Here is a 25,907-nt window from a genome sequence, read left to right as displayed (position 1 = left end):
TTCTCATTTGGGAGTGGCACAAATAAGTAACCACAGGCTGGTATTCGAAAAAGTGTTTGGTTTCCTTGTTGTTTTGTCGACTATTGGGGGCAGAAAAGTTTATATATTGCAATATGAGACATTTTTAAAAAAGATTAACATGGTAATGCAGCAGTTGGCACTGTTTCCTCCCGGCAAGTAGATACTGGGTCTAAACTTCCTAACTGGCCACAGGCGTAGATAGGAGTGTGGTTGCCAGGTTCTGTGATGTGTGGCATTCAGTGTTTACACCATATCTTGACCTGGAACAGGTTCCACACCCCTCTGCAACCTTAAATAAGGAAAACTGTAAAGAATGAATGGATATTGATTTATGTTCCACTGCACATTGGTTTTTGTGTTCTGGGGCGAGAACTCACTAAATATGAAATAAGGGAAGTGTTAACTTAGCATTCATAAACTGTATAGCTTTAATGTAGACAGAGATAGTTCATAATTGTTACTTAGTACAAGAAGACTAAAATACTAGGATTTCATTCACCTAAACTAAAGCTGATTAAAGATTATTGGATTTTATGTAGCATACAGAAAACAACATATTACTTTTAAGATAATTGCATTTAAAATGCTGTGAAATGCACCAACAGCACAAACCGTAGAGAGGTCCAGTTCAGTGTCTCTGATTAGTGAAGGTGAAGCAAAGCAGACACAGGTCAGCTACTGTTGCCTGTCACCTGTCCATTAAGACAGTCATGACACTAACTTTAAGCTTTACAAGAATTCAATTCAGTTTTATTTATACAGCACCAAATCACAACTACAGTCACCTCAAGGTGCTTTATATTGTAAGGTAGACCCTACAATAAAAACCCAACAATCATATGACCCCCTATGAGCAAGCACGTTGGCGACTGTGGGAAGGAAAAACTCCCTTTTCACAGGAAGAAACCTCCAACAGAACCATAAGAATCCAGATGGATGAGTCAAAATAAACGAAAACCTGCCATTGTACAGGTGTTATGAACAGCAAACCCATCTACAGATCTACAGAGGTGAAAATGATTTTTTTTCTGTACCATAATGTGAACATGCTTTTTTGATACTGTAAACTATAGCATTTTATGACCTTTGAAACCCGACGAGGAAGTGGCAGTTCTCAGTCTTGGGATGGGTGTTAAAGTCAGAGAAGAGAGATATCCCAAATCCAACAGCAAAGCTGGATTCCACATAACATGGGTGATGTGAGGGTGGTTGCTTGGATCATAATGATTTGGTCCCTGGGCAGATCTGGCCCCTAAAATGATTATTTATAACAGATCATTTTCATTTATTTATTTATTTTAAGTAATGTAGTCACTTATTTTCAGGAACGTGGGCACATCTGAAGGATTAAGAATTTTTTGCAACCCCTGCTGTTCAGCTCTGATCTGACCTGATTTTCCCCATTTAGATCTGAGGCACATTTAGACACGAAAATGCCCCATCCTGTGACTTTTGACTTAAGTCACAAGAATAACTCAGTCACACCTGTTCTCTCAGCCTAAAGCCTCTATACCATTTTCACTGAGGACACCGGAAACTAACAGCTCTGTAAAACCTCAAGAAACGTTTGAAACTCCAATATGTGACAAAATGTTCCTTCACTGATTAAATCTCCAAAGAAACAAAAAAAAAAAAAACAACAAAAAAACCCCAACCATCAGCATCATGATCAGAGCTGCATTCGCTACAAACACTAGTGTGTAAAAAAAAACAGCCAGTCCTCGCATCCTCCTTCTTTCCAACCCATCACTCTCTCTCTCTCTCGCTCTCTCCAATCACGGGCTTCGTCACAATCTGCACGAGCACCGCTGCAAAAAGTTGTTTTTCCAGAGGTAAGACTATAATTAATACACGTTATTATTCAAACGACAGTCTTATGTCTTATGTAATACCATATGTATTACCTTGATTATATGACAGCGCGTCAATCCGATCGGCTTAGACCGTAGAAGAGCGCGCCACATGCAAGCATTGTACTCTGGATAAAATCGTGTGGCAGCGATCGCGCGTCGTTCTGTACGCGTGTTTACAAGGAAACGTTTAAAGGAGCTTTTGCAGAATAAAGTGTCACATTAAAGGTAAAAGTAACTAAAGGAGAGCCGAGGAACAGGACGTTTTTCAAGGTAAGACAGCCACGATGAAAGCGAGGGAAGAGAAAATAGTGAATAGTGTGGAAACAAGATCAAGGATGAGATAAAGCAAACTTATAGGTATGTAGAGGGAACGGACTAAATGCTCGACTCAGTCCTTTATAAACAGTCTCTGAGTGTAAGGGATTTATTTTCATCAGCAGAAAATTTCACTTTTATTTCAAATAGACCCATCACAGCTTGACTGATATGTTTCTGCTGTGCTTTGTTAGAGAACAATGTGTTTTATGGCATGTGTAGGATCCGCTGTGCAGGGGGATATACAGAGTGTGGGCTCTCTGGGCAGGAGTCTGGATTTAGATTTCTCTGTCTGAGTATCGAATATTACTCAAGGACGCCAAGTGATCGGGCTCCCAGCATATTAAGTTTCACTTTGCTCCAGCTGGACTTTTTGGTCAATATTAGAATTTAACATTTTTTTTTTATTTCTAAAAGTAAGTTGAACATCATAGTACATAACTCTCTCAAAGCACCAATTTTACTCTAACACTCCTATAAACCAATGCCAGACTTTATGTTTATAAAATAGGAAAATGGGAGTTTGTGTGATTGCATATGGAATTAAGGGCAGGCAGAAAATCATGTCTACAAAGGTAAAATAGTGGCAAAAGCCAGTATATCTGTTATTTGCTTGTAATAATGTGGTGGTGTGTTGTGTGAAATGCAAACAAAAACAAATAAAAACAGACAGGGAGCGAGATTGGAAGAACGAATACTAATTTCTGCAAAGTGCGTCTATTAAATAAGCATTAGGCTGTAAAGACATACGTGTGTGTACAGTATAATAATTATGTAATATATACACAGTAATTGTATGCTGATTTTTCCCCGGACTTGAACTTGATGGTTTGAGATGGTTGCTCCCCTCTGTTGCTGTCATAATCATGACCATTGCTCCAGTGAGCTGCTACAGTTTGTCCACGTTCTTCTTCTGTTCTGTATTCATAGCAGGATTCCCACCATTGCTTGTGTTCCTGATGCAGAGTGTGGCTGATGTGTCCTTGAACTTTCCTCCTCTGTGTTTGTGCTGCCGCCGGCGAGCCCTTTCAACATGTGTTTATCCATGTTGTGCTGCTACTGGAGGAGGCGCCCTCCTAATGCACGCTGTCAGTCTGAAAAAGCAGGTTTATATTCAGGGTTCTGAGTACAAAATAACAATGTCTGATGTTCCTATTTGTGTTTTGATTGCTGTTACTGATTGCAGGCCTCCCAGGGGTCCTGCAGGGCTTTCAAAGGGGGTTAAAAAAAGAAGCAATCAAGATGAATGCTGAGTGCAGTGCACTTCTTCTAATGACCACTAGATGGGCTGTTCATAAACTCACATTGTATTACAGTTTTGATAATACTCTGTCATTTGAAAAGAAGGACAGATTCTGTGGTCTATATACCAAATGTATTTTTGCAGATGAATTTGATATTGACTAAAAAAGGTCGCCTGCAATTTCTATCATGCTGCAATAATTCTGCAATTTACCATTAAATCAGCATGTTTACCTGATGCAGACCTAGATGCAGCTTTCTTATCTTATATGCATAAAAAAAAACAGGAATAATAATCACTAGTATTTTTTTATTTCACAGACATCCCTAATACTCCACTGTAGGATTTAAATAGATTTTAAAAAGCAAGGGAAAATCAAGGGCTTCATGTACATTAGCTACGTTTCTGGTTATAGATGTTTACATTTCTTGCAATAAAAAAGCTAAACTCATACAAATATTTTACAATAACCTTATAATTTACAGTTTTTGCAATTATTCAAACCGTTCATCTGATTATGTCCCAAAGATCAATATTCATGCTTTTAATGTTTGCAACAGTGACAAGAACTTATCTTCACAAAATGTTACTTCTGGCTAGATGCTTGAAAGATAAGGTGTACAGAGAGGTGCTATTTGGGAGCCTCGCATATCAGCTTGTGCTCATCTGTGAGCATGAAAGCCCGATTCATGGTTCAGGTGTTCTCTTTAGGAATCCAAGAATGAGAGCATAGCATGTAGGTGCTTTTTCTTGTTCTAGGCAGAAGAGATGTTTAAACGCTGCATGATCAACATTCACACCTTGGCGTTTTCACGAGGACTTTGACTGCAAGTTTAAAGGGTTTCGTGAGCCAAAAATTGTGAGAAGCAATACTAAATTTTTCCTTGTCATTCCCTGGTGGGGGCAGAGGTGTTGAAGAGCTTTAGAGTGTTCTGTACAGTTTTGTCTGGATGGGCTCTTTGCTTACTTGCTGCCACAAAAAAGCTTTGATTTCTGCCGATAATCTTGACTCACTACTTTATGTTAACTTAGAAGAGCCCCTGTAAGCAGCAAAGCCCATGCAGTTTCTTTTGGTAGAGGAAAGAGATTCTTGATACTGAAGAAGCTTCTCGGATGAGAGGTGAAACGTCTTCAAGCAACTCAAAGAAGTCCAGACGCTTTTCTTTCCAAGCTCCTTAGATTTTCGCACCTTAGTCACTGCAGTCAGACCAGTGGATGCAGCTTTGTACTGGTAATGTGTGTTCCCATAACAATGCCAGACAAAGTCATCTGTTTAAAAGACAGACATAGTCTTTTAATTAGCATGTTCACCAACACGATCTTGGTGTTTTCAAACCAGATGTGACGAGCAAGAGATGGATCTGTCTATGCTGGTTAATGACTTGTATGTCACATGTTCTTAACCAATGAGCATGCCCTGGATAATCTTCTGACTTAAAGTGACCAAAATGGACTTAATGTTTTATTCACTGTGACCCAAAATGAGTGACTGAGATCGTGAACTCGTTAGGAAAGTGTTTACAGATGTCAAGTGCCTCCTCCACCCCAGTGGCCATTAAAAGAAATATAGTTTCAAGACATTTCACCAGTGGAGAGACCCAGGAGCTACGTCTTTCTCTTATACTGTCTTTTGGGCAGGGTTACAGGGGGGCTGGAGCCTATCCCAGCTACCATGTGGGGTACACCCTGGACAGGTTGCCAGTCTGACGCAGGGCTAACACAGATAGACAGACAACCATTCACACTCACACCTATGAACATGTGAACCTAACCTCACTAACCGCATGCCTTTGGACTGTGAGTGGACTGGAGCACCTGGAGAAAACCCACACAAACATGCAAACTCCACACAGTAAGGCCCCAGACACGTGGTGGAGTCGACCTCAGAACCTTCGTGCTGTGCAGTGCTAACTGTCACACCATCGTCCTGCCCGTGTTCTTTAAGTCAAATTTAAAAAATATCAGGAACAGAGCACAGGTTTTGGAGTTACAAATCAAATACTTTGATACTAGACTTACTAGCCATTCATAAGATCATATTATATATCACCTTTCTAGTATATGTAGATATGCGTGAGGAATGCCAGTGCTGTGTTAGAAGTTGTTTTCAGATAAATGTTAACAACTGTTGTATCTGAACAGAGGACCAGTGTTGTCATTTTCTTGGGAGTGTTCAAATGGGGATTTTTTTTTTGGTCAGATGTGCCTCAAGATGTGCTGCTGACTTGAAACAACTCAGCATCCCCTGCTGTGCTGCTGCAGATGTCTCTCATGTGGATTTTAGGTGCCCTGCAGTTTTTGGCAACAGCTTGCATTAAAAAAGCAAAAAAAAAAGAAGCAAAACCTGACCCAGTGTCAGTGCCGATGGGGATTTTCACTTCAGGAAGACTCTGCTTGTTGAAATCTAAGGATGTCAGTTCAAGCAGGAAAGCAGCTGCTCTGCCGAAGCGCCCTCGGGCAAGGCATCGCATCTTTCCTCGCTCAGGATCTTTCGGCTTTGAAAGATCCGCTGTATTGTGCATTTCAAAACATGACACAGTGTTAAGCGCGCGTGATTAAGCCGTCGCACCAACGGGAAGAAAGTTGGATGGATGAAACATGCCGAGACACTGTGACCACTGCGCTAATGACTCACACGTCTGTCATCTCTCTTGTGAATGTTCATTCCTCTTGTACTGTATGCAGTCATGTATGACCACCGCGTACCTACACGTGTGCGTTGCTTTCGATGGTGTGTGACATCCCAGCTCCTCTGCACACCAGTGGAATTCAGGGACTTCTTTTTCTTTTTTTTTATCTCAGCAAAATCCTCTCAGCTGTTACATCCAGTCCTCTACTCCACCAACACACACATAAAACACACGCATACACACACGCACACTCGCCAGCTCCACCGTAGACTTTGGAATTCACTGTTGCCATGGCAATGGAATAGAGCACGCTCTCTCGCATTGCCTGTTCTTTTCTATTGCTTTATCTCCCCCCTCTCTCTCGCTCTTCCTCTCTCTCTCTATGTGGAGGCAAACCCGCTTCTCTTGTTTGACATGGGGCTTGTTTTTTGCCGCCGGCATCAGGTTTTGAATGTTTGTTTGTTTATTTGTTTGTTTGTTTTTCAATGACACATGATGCTCATATAGAAAATATGTTTGTGCGGAAGATGTTTCTGTACAGGAGCATCCCCTGCTCTCAAGACTCATGTCACGTTCGTTAATCAAATCCCCCATCTTCCCCACCCCACCTCTCATCTTCTCATCTTCTTCTCTCCTTTCTCTCCCGCATCTTCTCCTGTCCTTTTACTTCCATCCTTCTCTTTCAGTCTTTTCTCTCACTCTCTCTCTCTCTCTCTCTCTCTCATCTGCTCTTTACCCCCCCTCCCCTCCCCTCCACCTCTTTCTTGCTTCTCTCAGTAGCTAAGATGACTGCCATGACAATTCAATGAGAAGAGAGGACACAAAGTGAAGTATCCCCTACTTGCTGAAAAGGAGCGACAGAGCGCTCAAGGTAAAAGGAGAAGAGGGGGGAAACGCACGAGAAGAAAAGGCAGAAGATTTAAAAAGAAACTATTAGGAAGAAAAGAACTGGCAGAAGAAGAGCCAGGAAAGAGGCAGGGGCGAGAAAGCGGATAAACGGTGGATGGAGGCGGCTCGGACCGGGGCTACGGAGAGCTCTTCACTGACGAAGAAGAAGAACAGCAGCAGCAGCAGCAGCAGGGGGGAGAGGAGATGGAGGCGAAAGGGAGAAACATGCCCTCAGGTAACACTCACACACACACACACACACACACACACACACACACACACACACACACACACACACAAGAACAGGCAAATGTGCGTGTGTTCATACACACACAAACAACCAGATGCACATGTGGATTCTGATGTGCATGAACATGACACCCATGTACATGCACATTCAAGGAATAAGACACACAAACCAGCCTGGATCAGTACAGTCATGCAGGAAACCACCCTCACACACACACACACACACAAGTACAGATGTGTGCAGATGTCTGGATTCAAAAGGCGAGTAGCTTCGATTAATCTGTGCTGGCATTTGTGTAACCAAGCTAAATGTTTGTTCATATTAGGATCAGGGATGACTGAGGGGATTGCTGACATATGAGAAGCTGAGAAAATCCATGCTGCTAAACACAAATTTCATGAATGAACTACACAGCATTTGAAATATTGAAATGATCCATCTGACATTTGACAGTAATTTTAATTTAACAAAGTAACCTTGCTTTGGTCTAATGCCAGAGCCAGTCAGGGTCAAGCAAAGCAAGAATACACAGGCTTGTGTCACTGGATGCAACACAGTTTTTTTATATGTTGAAATATAATTTTTTTTAAGTGACAATGTTACCTGAACTGCCTTTAGCTCTGCAATCTAAATAATGTCTTTTTTATTATTTTTATTTTTTACTACTAAAGTATTTGTAGGGAAAACTGCACAGGCATAAAGCTAGAGTTTGACAAACATGTTTGATCATCCAGGTGGAAACAGTTCATTCACCAAGCCAAACTGGTTATAATGTGAAAAAGACGTATTTATAGATCTTTACTTAATCGGAAGTTTTCAGATGTCCAGGAAAAAAATGTGTAAATGACAAGTGTGAATATAGAGGAAACCTCTTCCTGCCAGGTTGCTATGTCAGTGTGCTGCGCTCGCAATCTTTCATTCATTTTAGCATCAATCGTCTTATTTAACACAAACAAAAAGTTTAATTTTGAAAGCCAAGACATTTTCATATAAACCACAGAGGGTATCTTCTTATATATTAAAGGATTGAATGCAAGTTATAGAGGCCCAAGATTGTTTTTTGATATTGATACGAAGTTTCAAAACTCAGTAAGTTTTTTTAGGATTTTTTTTTTAATTTAATTGATACCAATGCCTAAACTGATAATTGGTAATTGTCCTTTTTGTTTTGTTTTTTTGAATAATGATTTTAAAATGTAAATTCATTGTAAATATAAACTGTATTAAAAAGCTACTTAACTATTAGTAAATATTACCAATATTGGTTACTAATTGTTAATATTTTTTAATTACATTGTTATCACATTGTGTAATATGTCGTAATAACTTTTTAATGTATTTTATCCGAATCTGTAATAGACTGTAAAAATGTCATTTTGAAGACACTTGTATACAAAACATTTCATACAACATCATGAAGTAATCAATGCCAAGCTGAGAGAACGAGGACATGGACCACAGTCTCCAGGTACCTCCCACCTCACTCTCAAAAACAATTATCATATATCCATAAAATTTCAACTTTATTGTAACCATTTAAATTATGTTTACACATGAATCAGACTTTATTCGTTAGGCATTTATAAATTAGGTGTAACTTTTCAGTAACCATCTAGAAAGTTCTGATGTAGCAAGACAGCCAAAGTTGATGACCAAGTGCACAAAACAACCAAACAATGACAAAGTCAAGAACAACTTTTTCAAATGTTTGTTATCTTAAATACCCTTCGTGTATTTAACGTTGTGCATCACTTTCAGGGTCAAAGTATCAATAGTTTATTGAACAGCTTGATGCACAAACTACCAAAAACGATTGCACTCATTTACACCAGGTCATCATCCAGCAAACGCCTCGTCTATGAGGGGGAAACCCCCACTCAGGACAGCCACGCTTGCCCAGGGGTGTGACCTTGCCAGTCACCCAGTGAAATTTGCCCCTTTAGTGATGCTGGCAAATGATCCATCTCCAGCCGTGTGGATTGTGACTAAGCAGATTTCTTGTAAATCTAGTGGAGTTTTTCTCAGAAGTTTAATGATGTACAAAGGCGCTACAAGCAAGTATATAATTGTAGTAATTCAAAGAGCAGACATAGTTTAACATCTTCAGGTAATTCAATTCAAGTCAATATTGTTTTTATACAGTACCAAATCACAACAGTTGCCTCAGGGCGCTTTATATCATAAGGTAAAGACTCTACAGTAATATAATATCTGGATGTAGAAGGTAAAATATTTTAGAAAATATAAAAAAGTAATGACAATTTTGAACATTAGCCTTGTTTTTACATACTGCTTCACAATTTCTTACAAACTAATTACTAAATAATATTTTATTGCTTAAGAGTAAAGTTTTATTAATTGTTTGTAATTTCTTGTTTGTTTATTTGTTCCAAAGAAACATTGAAATCCTCCCTTTAACCGATTCACTTAACTCTTTACTCTCTATTACACTATCTTTGAAAATGTAAATAAAATGTTTTCAGTTTATGACTATCATTCAGCAAAGGCAATATGGGCAGATAGCAATATTGGGCCTTTTTATAAATACACGTGTACTGAATAATTATTCTGATTTGTACTGATTTCTTTAAGTAAAATGAAACAGGAAACACTGCGATGCTGGATATTAGCATCACGTTTATAATGTTTATAATGTATTTTTGAACAATTCCTTTCAACTAATTATTAAAAACATGTGACACAATTTAAAAATCAGTGTTAGGCTTTAAACTTATAATGCAAATACAAAATAAAACAATGTCTAATGAGTACGGCATCCAGTGAATAAAAATTTGACAATTTAGTGCAAATTAAAAATTCATTGGTTTTTGTTGGATTGTTATTGCCGCCCCAGTGCCGTGATGTCTTTATGACGCTTACCTTGTGCATATTCAAGCAGGCGGGTCACTTTCGGGGTTAAAATATCAACGATCTCTGTTATTTTTGGGACGTTTGTTGCCATGGAAACCCCCCCGCAGGACAGCTGAATTAGTCAACTAGTTTAAAAGCCCTCAGCGGATTTCGTATTCTCTGTGTGATCGATTGTTTACATTAACCTCTTGTTTGAGATGAATAGAAGCCAAACCTGAAGCGTTGCAGAATCCCAGCACTTTCTCCATTTCAGCTGAAATGGTTAAAATCTGACAGGGGAGCCCCACAGAGGCAGGAACCCTGCTTCCATCCACTTTCATTTATGTTTCCTGAAGCACGACAGATGTGTTGTATCTCAATTTTCCTCTTGTCATCCCTCTCACTGTCCACCTCTGAGCTCAGATTTGTATCTCTTCTCTCCTCTCCACTTGTCTACTTCCCATCTCCTCAGCCACTCTTGTTGTCGCTTATTATAAAAAAAAGTGCACAAAGACTTCTATCTTGCTCTTCGTCTGCATTTGCCCTTTTGTTCTGCACATATTTTCCTCAGATGATCTTCTCATTAACCTAAAAAGACAATTCCTTTCCTCAGGCCTCCTCCAAACCTTGCTCATATTAATACCTTTTATTGTGATTTTCTCTGGAAGTGGTTTGTAGAAAAAGGTCAGAATTTAAATATGACTAGCTCCTGAGATCCCCCGCAGATGTATGAAATGAAGCACTGTCAAACATTATTTTAATTTCTTACCCCATGTATTTGGGTCAATTTTACCTTTCTGTGTTCAGTTTTGGAACAATATTTGTACTTTTGTATTTCCGTTGATTCAGTGAGGTTGGTATTTTGTTCTTAGCTGGTTGCCTGCTGCCAACATTTTTTAACTGCTTCAGGCTGCATGTGTGTGGTTTTTTGATTAAAAATTGCTCCAGTGTGCTCACACAGAATCCAACAGAAAGAGTAAACCCCATCAGCAGCTCTCACAGGTCCCGTACAGTGGCCCATGAGGGACAGTATTTCTATTAATACATAAATATATTTGACAGTTCAGTGTATGAATTATGAATTACCTGTTTTAGCTTCTCGTTTTAATTTTCATAGGCATTGAGGGTATATTTGAACCACTGAATTGTGATGGAATTAAATGGCTTATACAAGACTGCAGCCATTTGAACATTTAAACACTTAACAGTGGGATTGAACTTTGTATTTTTGGTGTAATTTTGTAATGTTTTTTATGATGACTTTCTAACATACCCTTAGCTGTTTCCTAGTTGTTTCTCTCTCAAATAAGAATAAAGGCAAATTTCCAAAAACAAGACCTTACATCATAAAAGTTATGGATATTAAAAGTCATCAGTTTCAATGTCTATATCAGCTACCGTAAGATCAGGAAATCATTAAAACAGAGAATTGTATAAAAGGTAGAGACTGTATATAAACAATGACTGTAGCCACCATGACATCACCCACGGGTTTGGATTGTATTTTTAACTCGAGTATTTTAACTGTTGCCATGTTGGTTCTAGAGCCAGGAGTTACCATATTTGGACAAGAGCATATATGCTATCAGGTAACACTAGTATTGGACAAATGCATGGCGTTAGAGTAGTAGTATTACTAAATTTATAGTTGCAATCCTTTATTTTAGTACTGTTGGGTAACTTATCCTACAAGCAAGGCATTTATATTAACAGGAAAATATTCATGGCTCTGTCTGCATCCCAATAATGTCATAGTTTAAACTTGATTAGTATTATGTGTCAGCCCTGCCTTCTCCAGACGGCTGATTTTATTTTCTGTGTTCTTGTCAGACATCAGTTTCCTTCCCCGCCCAGCCATGGTGTGGTGTGAGCGAGGGATCCAGGTGCTGTTGACCACCATGGGAGCTTTTGCAGCTTTTGCACTGATGACAGTGGCTATTGGAACTGACTACTGGCTGTACGCCCGGGCCTTCATCTGCAACAGCACAGCCAACTCATCACAGGAGGACTCCAACAATAAGGACAAGAAGGATCCTGGGGCGCTCACCCACTCTGGCCTCTGGAGGATTTGCTGCCTGGAAGGTACAGTTGGTTGTGTGTCTGTTTGCATATTTGAGACTGTGCGATGCTTTCAGTGCGCTGTGGGATGAATTTTGGTGTGTTTCTCATGTGTTTGTCACCAGAGGGTCTTGGTGAGGTCAGTGTGCTCATGAGACATAAATAGGTGTCTTGTTCAGTAACCCAGCCACATCCACCCACAGTGTCTATGTTGCTCTACTTTTCTCTATTTTATTCATCAGTACATTAGCATTTTGTAATTTGTATAAAGCCGTAGTAGCATATGACTGGTAAGGTGCAAGGTGCAAGAATTAGAAGTTGCTGCCTGCTTGGCTTGATTATAATGACATTTATACTATAAATAATATAGCCACATTTTATTGCATTACATCTGTTGAACAAATTACATCTATAGACCCTAACTGCAGTTTGGTTTCTGCTCGAGTGAATAAAGCTCCACAGTTTGGACCACAGACAAAACAATTTGGTCCGGGGTGTGCAGGCCGTGTAGGACCTGCTTCAGCCACACATGTTGTACACCTCCACCCCACCTCTTCTTTTATGCTCTGTCTGACTCGATCAATATATCTGTTTTTACTGGTGCTGTTCTACTCTCTTCTGAACGGCGCTCTCACTGCTGCTCTAACTGTCTTCATGTAGGCTCATGGAAGTGCAGCAAAGTCCCAGAACAAAACTGCCAAATATAATCGCCTTCTGATGGAAATAGCAATCTTCTGTTGACTAAAGTATTAAATTTGTAATTAATAAAAAAAACCGATTAGATTAACGATTAAATTTTTTGTTTTGATTTAGGCAGAAAAAGCACCCTCGTCACAGTTCAGGGAAGACTGTTGTTTTGATAATAAACTCTTCATTTTAAGTCAAAGCTGGCTATTCCCATATTAAAGCAGAGCATGACGCCAGTGCCTGAACATAATTATAACAACATTTTAAATGTAGTAATCTAGATTGTGTGTTAAGATGCAGCTGCAAGGCTATAAAGTTCCCGCTCATTTACATTGTGTGAATATAGTGGATGTAGAAGCTATTACTGTATGCTATAGGATGCTCATGAATGTAACCAGAGACCACAGAGCATCCTGTTGTCACCTGTTCACAGTGCAGAACACCGATAACACCAATGTCAGATTATCTGAGATATTAAGAGATGAGCAGCTGTTGCTGTGCCTACAATGGATAATATTTTATTTAAATATGATAGCAATGAAAATAAAAAGTATTTGTGTTTTTCACATTTCAGATTCTACACATCCTAAACCTTCAATATAAAAGTCATTATATTATCAAGTCAGTAAATGCCTTCTTTCATTTTCAGGTTTAAGTGTAATGTTCAAAAAGCAACAGACAAGAATTAAAAGGCCAAACCGTCTCAGAGCATCTTTGTAGCAGGAACTCACATCTGACGTGGAAGTTTAGGAGCTGTTTTAGCTATTTTGTCTTGTCAGATGCGTCAGAGGAACTGCTTTTGTTGCTGCCTTGCATATTTTTTTCTTCTTTCTTTGAAGATAGCAAGCAGATTTCTACCAGTGTATTGACAGCTGGGTTCATTTGTGTATTTTCTTCTCTTTTTAACCGAGTTCCTGATACTTTGCATGTTAATAATTTAATATGGTCTGCCCTGAAAAGGTATAAATTTGCTTAAGGCTTTTTATGACTTCTTTCTGTTTTTGTGTGTGTGAAATGAGCTTTTTACTGCTTTTACCCTCCGGGATACACAGGTATCTCTTTTTCTCTCCTGATGTTAATTTTGTCCATGCAATGCACAAATACCTGTCAAGGTAAACAACCGTTGTGTGTCAAGAAGAAACACAAGCTTATAAAACGGTTTGTACACCAGGAGGGCTGCTGGGCTGCTGTCTTTAGTAATAATATGGAGGAATATTTTTAGCATCTTAGCCTGGCACACAATTAACACCAAGGCCCCAGAACAATGCGCCGTATAGGCAGGAGGAAAACGATACATAGTGCTTGTGTTTCAGAGAAAATTACAGCTTACAACTGTTGATTTTCTTTTTTTCTTGGTTGAACCCAGACAATAAATCATATAAATGCAAATAGCTGCCCCACCCCCCATCATTATTATTTTCTGGCCTATAAAGGGTGATTGTTAAAATTATCCAACCATCCAATGCCAGTCCAAAAACAGCAACTATGCTGCACAAACCTTTTGCTGTTATTTTGGCTTAAAGTACACAAAACCCCCACACCATAATACAATACTATTCCACTTTATTTTCATAGTACCAATTAACAGCAACAGTCACCACAAGGGGATTTATATATTAAAGTAAAGATCCTATAATATTAGAAAGAAACCCCAACAGCCACATGAACACATGAACAAGCACTTGGTGACAATGGGAAGGAAAATCTACCTTTAAACAGCAAGAAACCTCCAGCAGAATCAAGCTTGGAGAGGGGGTCCACAATTCCCTATGAAAGGTTTGGGGTGAGGGGGAAAGAGAATAAGAAGAAAACATAGCAATGTATAGGTAGCATATGTGACATGACTCAAGTTATGGTTTTGCTTTTTTTTTGTTGTTGTTGTTGCAAACATTTAGGGCATATGTCTTTTGCTGTGTCATTGGGCCATTTGTCTTAATATCTCTCACCTTACTGGCCTTTGTGATCTTCTTGATTTTCATTTCTCTCTCACTCTATTCATGCATATATATACATGTATCTATATATTTATATCTATATATTTATATCTTTATCTATCTATCTTTATATATAGATATATAGATATATATCTATATATATTAACCTTTTTCTTCCTGGTTTGTCCCCATTTTTTAAAATTTCTTTTTTCTTCTTCTTTTTTGTTCCCATGTCTGTCTTCCTCTTTTCTGGCTTTTACCTTTGTTATTTACTGTTTTGGTGCATTCTGTCTTTATGTCTTCGTGGGATTTCTTCTTTGACCTTCATCATCTTCTCCCCCTCTTCTTCTTCTCTGTCTTTTTTCAGGTTTGAAGAGGGGTGTGTGTTCCCAGATCAATCATTTCCCAGACGACGCAGACTATGACCAAGATGCTGCAGAGTATCTGCTGCGTGAGTGACACACACACACACACATACACACACTGTCTTAGAAATACACAATGCACACAAACATGAAGAGAGACATTAGATAACCATACACTAGCAAACAGAACTGCACACACTACAGTCTCCATCACATGCGGATAGAAAGGACAGAAGGGGATGGTGGGCGGATATCAATGCACGGATGTCAGATTCAAGCGAAGCGTTCCTGAAGGTGTGTGTAAGTGTCTGTACAGAGTGTGCATGTGTGTATAAATGCCCAGGTGCATGGGGTTGGGAGTCTGGGGGTGTGCAGAAAGCTGCTGTTTTTTTCACAGAGGAATTGAAAGAACAGCCTTCACTAATGGATTATTTTCAGCTCAGGATTCTGGTTTCACATCCTGCCTCCATTGTGATAGCAGATTCTGCTTCGCACAGCCTGAACCTTTTTGGTTTACAACGCATATGTTCCAGCTTTATACGTTATGTAAAGACATCTATTTCTGTGACAGGTGCAGTGATACTATCTGAAATTCTCCTGTCTGCTTTTCTGCACTTCACAGTCTTTTTTATTCGTTTTTTAATAATTGAAACTATTTTAAATTTAGAGTGAATGACAGTCCTGAGAGATATTAGATGGGTTTGTTTTCTTTAGTTTCATCTAAGTTTCAATAACAACCCTATTTAATGAGAAAGGCCTGAGATGCTGGCCTGCCACAGGCTGGCGACCTGTCCAGGGTGTACACCGCCTCTCGCCCTGTGGTAGCTGGCATAGAGATTGATGGATAGCCATTTGAGTGCAGTGAAGTCATTGTCATGTTCAAGATGATTTGAGCTTTGTGACCTTGTGCATTATTGTGCTGGAAGCAGCAGTCAGAAGATGGGTACAGTGTGGTCCTAAAGAAGTGGACATGGTCAGCAATCATCCTCCGATAGATGGTGGTGTTGAAATTAGGCTTAGTTGGTACAAAGTGTCCATTTCCTGTTTGTAGCTGACAGCAGTGGCACCCAGTGTGGCCTTCTGCTGCTGTTTCAAGGTTGTGTGTCAGATATGCTCTGCTGCATACCTGGGTTTTAGCGAGTGGTTATTTGAATTACTCAGCTCACCTTTTCACCCAGAGATCTGCTGCTCACACCTCATCTTTGAGATTGTCGTGTGGGAAAATCCCAAATGACCAGCAGTTTCTCAAAAGTTCAAACCAGCCCATCTGGAGCCAATAATCATGAAATATTCTTGTGGTATGTGTGTCACTGATTAGATATTTGTATTAACAAGCAGCTGATACATAACGTGGCCAGTGAGTTTAATTTATTTTACCCAGAAACACAGCTCAACCAGTGAAATTGTGTCTGTGGCCAAAAAAGAGGTTATATCATGCTTATGTAGCAGATGGTGAGCTGATGGCGTTTTTTCCTTAAAAAATAGCAGTCTACACAGATTCTCTTAGAAATATTGGACTTATTATTGCAACGAAACCATCAACCATCAAATGTGGCTATACTGGCGCCTAAGAAATGATCTTGTTTTAAAAACATGTGTCTGGAGTTGAAGGTTTAAGGGATTTAACTGTGTAACGTTGAGGTATGGCGACTTCAGTTTTGCAGTTGTTTCACATCTGTCACTCCCTGATTCTGTTTCTTTTTACTGGCTTTTTACTTTCACTCGCTGATTTGGAACAATTACTTATTAGGTTTAGGAAAAGAGTGTGATTGGAATTAAAAGGGTTAAGCACCAACTCTTTAATGAGCTGGAAAAACCCAAAGGCATATATCTGTTTGGTTGTTTTTAGACAATATTTGATTGGTTGTGTGTTTAGTTTTGAAATGGTTGTAATCAGAGAGCCACACATTAACTCCATGCACACAGACAACCACCAGTGTTTTCAAAGTAAAACACAATTTATATTCTTACTTGTGTTTCTCTTTTCATATCATCCTAGTGTATCTGTTGTTTCCCTGTCTCCACCTGTCTTTGTCTTTCTTTATCCCCTTTTATTTACTTTTGCCTGTTTTTGTTTCCTTTTGTTGAGTCCACTCACCACCATTACTGCAGGTACATTTTTGTCTTGTTTCATTGTGTGTTGCATGATGATTTTATTTATTTATTTATTTATTTTTTGAATGTCATGAGGAACAACAATCATCCCTTTGCCCTTTTAATGTCAGGCATTTCAGCATGTTCAGAAAGTATTCACTGTTAGTTTTTAGAATCGTTAGCAATTCAGTTTACATTTAGTTAGTTGGTATCATTAACACTAATTTTCATGCAAAATGAAATATCAATAGTTTACATTCATTTCTAACAAATAGAACTATATGCATGAGCCGTTATGCAATTGCAGGTTTGCAAAAATCGCACCAACAATTTATCATAATCCATGTTTTTTTCCCAAAGAGGTGAACGTTGCTCACATGTGCGTTTGACTTGTTAAAAAAATGAGACGTGAAATTTAACGTGCATGTCTGACAGAAGCTTCTGTGAATGAATGGTTATCACAGCATTTTTCTTTTACCTTCAGCTCAGAGGCAAAGCTTTAGAAGTCACCATGAAAATGTGAAAGCTCTGCTTTTCCACATATTCCTGCCTGAGATGGAGCTTTTCATCTTCTATAACGTCTCTCTGTTATCACTTCTGTTTATAGCTATGAAGCATCTGCAGAAGGATATGCTGAAAAGGATTTTTATATAATTCGGCCTTTTCCAGCAAAATTGCCGATTGTGCACTCTTGCTGAGGAGCTGTGGCTACTGTATTTGTAACAAAGAATTATTCATTAAGTTTCAATTTACAGTGTAAAAATCATCATGTTCCCCATAACTTTTATTATCTCACATTTTGAAAAGAAAAAAATAGCTTTCTTCTCTAGTTTTAAGACGACATGCCATCTAACTATTTTTATTTAGTCTTGGAAAAACTCGGGGACTCGAAAGACATTATGTGCCATATAAAATATAATGTAGGAAACATATAAAAAGACATCTGCTGTTCCACAGCCAATTTGTAGTGTCAGCTGTGCCAAGCCTTGGTAACACTTTTATTCCTCAGAAGTGTCACAAGGCTGTTAACTTTGCACCTTCAAGTGGTGTTGAACCTCAAGAAGAAAACGCATTAATGAACCACTATTAGAAAAGTACAGACTCAGTCGTATATCAGATTCAAGTGCACAGACTGTAAACAGCAGCACTGCAGCCAAAACAATGATGCTCTCATCTGCTGTCTCGTGCAGGTGTGGTGAGAGCTTCCAGCATCTTCCCCATCCTCAGTGCCATATTGCTTCTTCTGGGTGGAGTGTGTGTCGCTTCCAGCGGATTCTATAAAAGCAAAAGGAACATTATTCTCGGTGGTGGGATTCTCTTTGTAGCTGCAGGTAAGACTGCAGCTTTACTGTGGTTTGGGAAAAGAAATCTATATTTCCAGTCAGAGTTTGAAAAGAAGATTTTGTTTGAAGGTATGTTTGCTACATTTTTTATTAACACTAAAATGGGCAGTTTGTATTTTACCCCGGCTGACTTTGTAATCCCTAACAGATACAGTGTCCTTAAAATCTCTGTATTCTGTTACTAAAAAGAATTTCTGAACACTTAGATGCTTCTTTTTTTATTATATTCATGTAGCATGAGCCATGAAACACGACCTAGCATATACATTATACAGCTTAAGATAATCTGCAGTGCCCATGCCAGGATGAACCTATATCTATCAGTCGTAGAGTTAGATTAATCTCCTTATGTATGATGTGCAGATTGACTGTCATACTGTGCATGCCTCTTCTCAGTGTAATTGAGAGGAAACACTTCCAGAAAGCCTGTCTGCAAAACAATTTAATGAACCAGCAGGTTAATTTGACTCAGAGGAGCACTTGTATCTCTCTTGTATCTTTCTTTAGGCCTCAGCAACATCATTGGAGTGATCGTGTACATCTCAGCAGCACTGAGCGACATCTCCCCCAAGAAGGATGAGGATAAGAAGTGGCATTATTCCTACGGCTGGTCATTCTACTTTGGCGGTCTGTCCTTCATCCTGGCCGAGATGGTCGGCGTGCTCGCTGTCAATATCTACATCGAGAAGAACAAGGAGCTCCGTTGCCGCTCTCGCACTGACCTCTTCAAGAGCACAACGCACGCCATGCTTCGTCTGCCCAGCTACCGTTTCAGACGGCGCTCGCGCTCCAGCTCACGCTCCACTGACCCGCCGCGTTCGCAGGAGACCTCGCCCGTTGGAGCTTCCAAGACCTTCAGCTTGCCACCATCTGCACCGCCATTCTCTGTGGCCACTCTGCCCAACCCCCACCACACCAGCAGCAGTGGGAGCGGAGGAGGTGGAGACATCTCCATGTACACCCTCTCAAGGGACTCCAAGCTAGGCAGCCTCGGAGGAGGTGCCCCACCTCTCTATGGCACGGTGGACCGTGCCACGCTCTACCAGCTCCACAACTACTTCCCAAAAGATTCCAGTGGCAGTGGCAGTGGCAGCGGTGGAGGAGGAGGAGGAGCAGTGATAAGCAGCAGTACGCTCCCTTCCCACTCCAAGTCCAACTTGGCAGCAGCGGCAGCTGTAGCCCAGAACGCAGCACCGCTGAATACCTCCACATCAGCTGCTCCGACCACCCAGCCAGCCCCGATATCTACAGCCACCATGGAGCGGGACAGGGGCAACGTGGGAACCCTGGACCGACTGACAGCCAAAAGGGACCGGGATAGCAACTCAGATACACTAAACAGGAAAACGACACCAGTTTAAACTCAGAGAGAGAGGAGAGGAGAAATAGAGATGGAATTTAGAGAGGAAGAGTAGGGCTGTAAATGTGTGGGTGGCACGTCAACAATAAGGTTTCTGTCCTTGAGCCTGAGGTATCGAGCTGCCATAAATATTATAAACAGTCATCAAACATCTGATGCTAAGAGCAAATTCATGACAGCCGCCTTAAAAATTGTCATGACTTTGAAACCTGTTTTGTTAATTGCACAGCAGGGGTACAGTGGCGGATTCGGGAAATGTTTCTTTTCTCTGTTTTTTATTCCTGAATTACTCACTAAATCATAGAGATACAAAACTCCCAGATGTGTAATAAAACAGCCTCCCAATGCAGCAGTTAGGTGCCTTGCCGAGGAGGCAGGGGAACGCTTTCGTTATTTATTTCCCTTATCTCAGTTTTGTCAGTTTCTACAAGGACATCTTTTTAAATCCTGAAAGAAACAGTAAAGGAAGCTTTGATGATTATAAACCCCCCTTACAAATCACTAATTTGTACACATCTTAGATCGGATTGGCCTTAAATCTACATTTTCTTTTCACAAAGCAAGACACAGAGTCCTTGCTTTTTGGTATTCTAAACTTTGCAACACTTTTTAACATAATAATTAAATTATAAAGTGGCCAGATGGTACAAGTCACAATTCTTTCTTCCATTTCTGTTTTAAAAGGACGAGAGCGTCACAGACGGGTACATTCTGCCAAGTAACAAGCTGCTCAGTGACAAGTTGACTGCCAATTGAAGGTCAACAGTAGCTCCTTAACCTCTGGACCCGAGAGAGAGCGACCTCAGCCATATCTAACGTAGATCAGAGGAGGCTGCCGCACTGTGAGCCTGATTATTTTTCACTGTGTGTCAAAGGTATTTACAGTGACAGATGGGCATTCACCACAGTTCTAAGGAAAGGAACAGCCATGGACTTAAAGCTTTAGTCTTAACGCCTCCATTACTCCACTGCCAGTTGTCGCAGTAAGATACGGCAACATGATCGTTTGAGCAAGTAACTTATTTTGGCATCAAATCTTTCTAGTATTTGTTTAAACGGAAAGATTTGCGTTTCCCAAAGTGTTGCCCACAATTCTTAAACCATTGGAAAACTTTATAAAATGTAAATAAAAAACAGGAAGGAGACGAGGCAAATCTCATAAATAGATATTTTACTCACACATATTAAATGTTTAAACTGAGAAAAATCTGTCATTTTGAAATTGATGGAAGCAGTATGTCTCGAAAAAGCTGGGTCATTCCCATGTTTGTGTGCATCATCCTCTCTTACAATATTAGACGTAGGAATGCTGTTCTACATCTAATGTTGGATCCTAGTGACTCAAGTCCTGGGTCTCCTTTGTTGTGATGTCATGATGCGTCAGTTTTTTGTTTTGTTTTCCAGTTGGGAAATTCAAGTTGGGGTTTAGCATCTCTGTGGTTTAGCATCTGGTTGGAAGCTTATGTTGCTCTAAAATCTGCATTAGTGCCAGTCTTTTTGCACTCCCTTTTTAACTGAACACTAACAGCAAGCCAGATGGTTACTTTCCCCTTTAGTCTGGAGGATGCCATGTCCTTGTTTTCCAAAAAGAAATTTTACATTTCAATTTATTTGACCACTCAGTTTTCCACTTGGTCCCTTTTAAATGAGCATTGGCCAAGAGAAGTTGACATGATCTAAGCTTGCTTGACAGAGATTTAACCTGTGTTTGTGGACGGCACACTGATCTGTGTTTGCGCACAATGATTCCTAGATGTGTTCCTGAGCACATCCAAGGATTTTCATGACAAATTCATGCTTGCTTTTAAAGCAGTGCTCTGCGAGGGCCCAGAGAGCACAGTCGCCCCGTATTGATTTTTTGCCTTGTTGTGCACAGATTTCCCAAGAGTATCTGAAAGTTTTGATGATATTATGTAGCGCAGACGATGAGTCATCAAAGTCTTTGCAGTTTTGTGCTGAGGAACATTATTCGGATATTGTAACCCTACATGTCTAAGCTTTTTATTTTTACTCAGGTTACTGACCTGATGTGAATTAACCTAATTAGTCCCTCCACCTGTTTCTTTTTAATAATCCTCACTTTTCCAGGTATTTGTTGCTCCCATCCCAGTTTTTTGAGACATGTTGTTGCCACTAAATTCCAAATCTATTTTCCAGGAAATAGTAAAATGTCACTTTTTAACAGTTGATATATTTTCTGTGTTCTATTATGAATAAGATATAGTTTTATGAGATTTGAGTATTACTATATTCTGTTTTTACTTACACAATGCATATTTGGCACATCTTTTTTCAAACATAAAAAAAATGTGTCCAATTTACTATTTTGAAAATTAATTTGCACAGACAGCGCTTCCCTTCTCATGCTTCCCCAACAGCAGACTCAGTATATCTTTCAGCTGCCTCTCCAGAGAACCTCTCATTGTTACATTGTTACAATCTTAGATTGACATTAGTCTGCTCTGGAGACCAACAGAGAAAATGCTGGAGAGACACCATAATACAATAGACTTTAATTTATTTGCCATAATTGCCAGTTAATAAGGGAAGAGCCAAAAATAACTTTATTTTTAAAAATAAGACAACAATAAGGAAGTGATAACCATGGTTAAAGTTGGAACATAATCACCATCACTCACTCACTTACATCTTCCTGCTCATGATTCATGGTCATTTTGTCATCTGGCAGTGGAAACATTGTTGGATGCCATTTGAAATTTGAAAGCGCTCGTAGAGCTGGACGTTTATGCACTTTATGTGTGTTTTTAAATGAGTAAAACTGATTCCAGGGTTTGTATGACTGCTTATGATAACGATTTGATACCGAAGGCTCCAAGGCAGTATCTGTTGAATGTCCCGCAAAGGGCTGCAAAAACCAAGGACATGGTGGGGTTCAATTCAGTTTACACTCAGGGGATGGAGATTTAGTTAGAATCAGAAGTTACAAATTACTCTAATATAAGAGATCAGCCATTTTACTCAATATTTAAAAGTGAGCAAAGCAAAAAACGTTCTAACCATTCAGTCAGATTTGAAGTAAAAGCCTATTTTTGAGGGGGTTTATGAAATGTTGCCTGAGATTTCTAAGAGGAAAATTCTACAGCGAGACATGTACCACATAACATGTGCTCTAAATCTGATTACTGGACTGATATGTAAAAGTCAGACTGCACTTCTGAATCAGCTGCGTTTGAAAATGAATTCAGCCCAACCCCGGTGACAGAAAGTCGGAGGAAGAGGGAAAGAGAAACGAGCGCGCACACCAGCTTCCGTTCCTCTTCCCTCGGTCTCTTTATTAGCTATAACTATATACTATTTCTGAAACTAGAATAATAAATGTATTATTGAGTATATTATCAACCCATTCACTAAAACAAAAGCACATAATGTCTGTAAATGGTAATCTTTGGGTTGTCTTTTCATTCTGAGTGATTATCATCTCTAGGTTACATGAGATTGTAACTCCTTGAATATTATTATCATGTTGCTGGTGTTTCTATGATCGTAATGGTTATTGCAGGGTATACATTTTTTTGTAATATTTTTATATTCGTTTCGATGACTTTTTATTTTTCTTTCTCTTGCTTATGTACACTAACAGTCAGTGGTGTCACGTGGAAAGCATGTGAACAAAAGTGAGAGGGTGTGTAAATTCATTTATATATCATCTTATTCATTTTATCAGCTTTGATTTGTTCGGGGAAAGTTGACTGAGCATGCATGCTCTGTTTCAGCAACACCCTGCTTCACCCTCACAACGCTGGAACTGGAAGCTGGCCGATAAAAGCCTCCCTGTTGGGTCAGTTTAGGAGTGGCTCCCCTGGGACAATTGGGTGTTATGTGCCTTGCTCAGGGGCACGTCAGTATTTGAAAGAAAGTAATTTTTCTTTTCTAACCATTCTACATATAACTAGACAACTTTCTGGACCACAGTTTGTTTGTTATTTTTGCTGTTGTTGTTGTTTTTTACCCAGTTGTCACTTTGAATGTGTATAATCTTTTTAGTGTAAATGTTTTTTTCTATTCTGTTTACATGTAATTAATTCTTCCGTTGTCTTTTAGAGAAATATTTTTGAAACGTTTGTCTTATTTGCGAATAAGGTTGGGCAACTGGATCAATAGGCCCATATAACCCGTCAGCTGTTTATTATTTATGTCATTTAGTTTTTCTAATTTAGTGGTCTGCCTCTATGAAAATTCAGTTTGGCAAGACGTCGAGGTGTAAATCACAGTTACAATTAGCAGCGTTAGGATGTTCGCGTTTATTTTCTTGAGAGTGAGTTGTCATGGAGACCTGACATTATATGGTAGTGATGGCGCTGCAGAATGTCGAGTTCCTGTGAAAGTCTTTATTGTCCGACAACTTTCCAAGCTAACAAGTGATTCCAGAGCTATGCTATGTAAGCTAGCTGCATGTTGCACATCAGTACATTATAGTTTTCTGCACCTGATCACTTAAAAACCCTTTCAGAACCTGAAAGGTATCCTGCTTCATTTGGGTCTAACAGCTTGCAAATTTAGTCCAGTTTAAAATAATTCTCATAACTATTTTGTTTGGGGTTTTTTGGCAGTGAACAAGAGTGTGTGCAGCTAGGGGGAGAAGTGGCTGCTGCATACACGCCCATCCTGTATAATATAAAGGCAACTGCTGATTGTTGGACTGACGATGGCCAGCTGGCAGATTTTACCACGTCGCCCGGCCCTGTTTCCTAATGTTAGATTTTTCTTTGGTGTTTTCTCTTTCTCTAAACTATTTTACTCTCCTTCCATTTTATTCTTCTATAACCCTGATCCTCATTTCTCTCCATCATCATTTTGTCTTCATTTCGTTGTAGGAAATGAATTGATGTTTTACTTTCTAAACATTACCAACGTAGCCTAATAATCAGTGTTTTTAATGTTCTGACTAGTGTATAACTGTAAGCGATAGACTTTATATTAATCTATTTATTTTGGTGGTGGTATGTATAGATATTCTTAATGTTATATTGTTTCAGAGTTCCTACACCTGTAACTTTGGGCTATAAAAGGCTTTATGCCTGCCTGTGACATATGCTCAGTAGCCTAAGTGCTGGCAAAGTAAATGTGGTCTGTGTTGGTGCTGTCTATGGTTTTTACACAATAATCTTTGAGTACAACAAACTACATCTTTGTTACAGAACTAAATCGACTCTAGAGCACGTCCTAATCTTGTAGTTTTGCTTTCTGCAAAATGTTTATGAAAACATGCTCAAAAGCAGAGATCTCGTTCTTTCGTTTTCAATTCATGTCCTGATGTGAAAGCCATTTTAAAGCCAGCGTGAGTCACCAGGTTCTTTTCCCAACACCTAGGCTGCTGACACAAGTCAAACATGAAGCTCTTCAGATGGAAAACTAGTAAATTTCCACTCAGCAGACTGATACACGGAAGGAACAATATGGAAAAGGGGAAGCAATACAATACAATATATACTGATCCTCATTGGTAAAGACAAAAAATATAAGGTATATATAAATATATACATATATAAATATATAGATATATTCAATAAAGTTCTCTATGAAAAATGGTAGCGTCTTGTGCATTCTTGAGTGCAAATAAAATTCAAGGTATTATTGTTGAACTTGGTTAAACTGATTATCTGTTCCCGTACATGTGCATCATTGTCCTTTTTTTCACCACAGCCAATATGACTGTGGAACTATAGTACAGTATTTAATTTATTATTTCATGTTATTTATTATTGTTTAATTTGGCTTTCAAACACCCAGACAAAAAGATTAATATTAAAGTTAAAAAATCAGAGTAAAAATCAAAGCAAAAAAATTGTAAAACCATGGGAGTCAAAAGCTTGGGGAAACATTTTTGCTTCTTTTATGCTTGGAAATGTATTAGACTTAATTAATATCTTGTTTACTAACTAAACTTGTTGAAGAATTGTAACATTTTGTCCCATTTGTTTATCACAGACTGGAAAAATAGGCTCATTTATAGCATCTACCTTTTCAGTCTGTAATGCAAATGTGGTAATTCTTT

At 39.2% G+C, this 25,907-nt stretch overlaps 1 protein-coding gene across 5 annotated transcripts; it reads left to right on the top strand.

The window, feature by feature from the left end:
- Positions 1 to 1,714: 1,714 nt before the first annotated feature.
- On the top strand, positions 1,715 to 25,438 carry LOC146548632 (voltage-dependent calcium channel gamma-4 subunit-like). Of its 5 annotated transcripts, XR_014890379.1 has the most exons (7): positions 1,747 to 1,853; positions 6,840 to 7,185; positions 11,881 to 12,132; positions 15,097 to 15,180; positions 18,379 to 18,519; positions 19,039 to 23,534; positions 23,626 to 25,438. XR_014890379.1 is itself a non-coding variant. In XM_085262209.1 (6 exons), the coding sequence occupies exons 2-6, from the start codon at positions 7,155 to 7,157 to the stop codon at positions 19,890 to 19,892; spliced, it is 1,362 nt and encodes a 453-aa protein (XP_085118335.1). In that variant the 5' UTR covers positions 1,715 to 1,853; positions 6,843 to 7,154; the 3' UTR covers positions 19,893 to 25,438. The 5 variants fall into 5 exon arrangements, 4 of the variants coding, with proteins under 4 accessions (XP_085118335.1, XP_085118334.1, XP_085118336.1 ...); XM_085262209.1 differs by having other exon boundaries at positions 1,715 to 1,853; positions 6,843 to 7,185; positions 19,039 to 25,438; XM_085262208.1 differs by having other exon boundaries at positions 19,039 to 25,438.
- Positions 25,439 to 25,907: the final 469 nt, after the last annotated feature.

The sequence above is a fragment of the Mchenga conophoros genome, linkage group LG22 (genome assembly GCF_057382185.1).
Source record: "Mchenga conophoros isolate Kocher_MC1m ecotype Shallow Benthic linkage group LG22, M_conophoros_male_GT1.1, whole genome shotgun sequence".
Taxonomy (NCBI): Eukaryota; Metazoa; Chordata; class Actinopteri; order Cichliformes; family Cichlidae; genus Mchenga; species Mchenga conophoros.
Note: the sequence above shows the minus strand (reverse complement) of the source record. Positions and strands in the feature narration are given on the sequence as shown.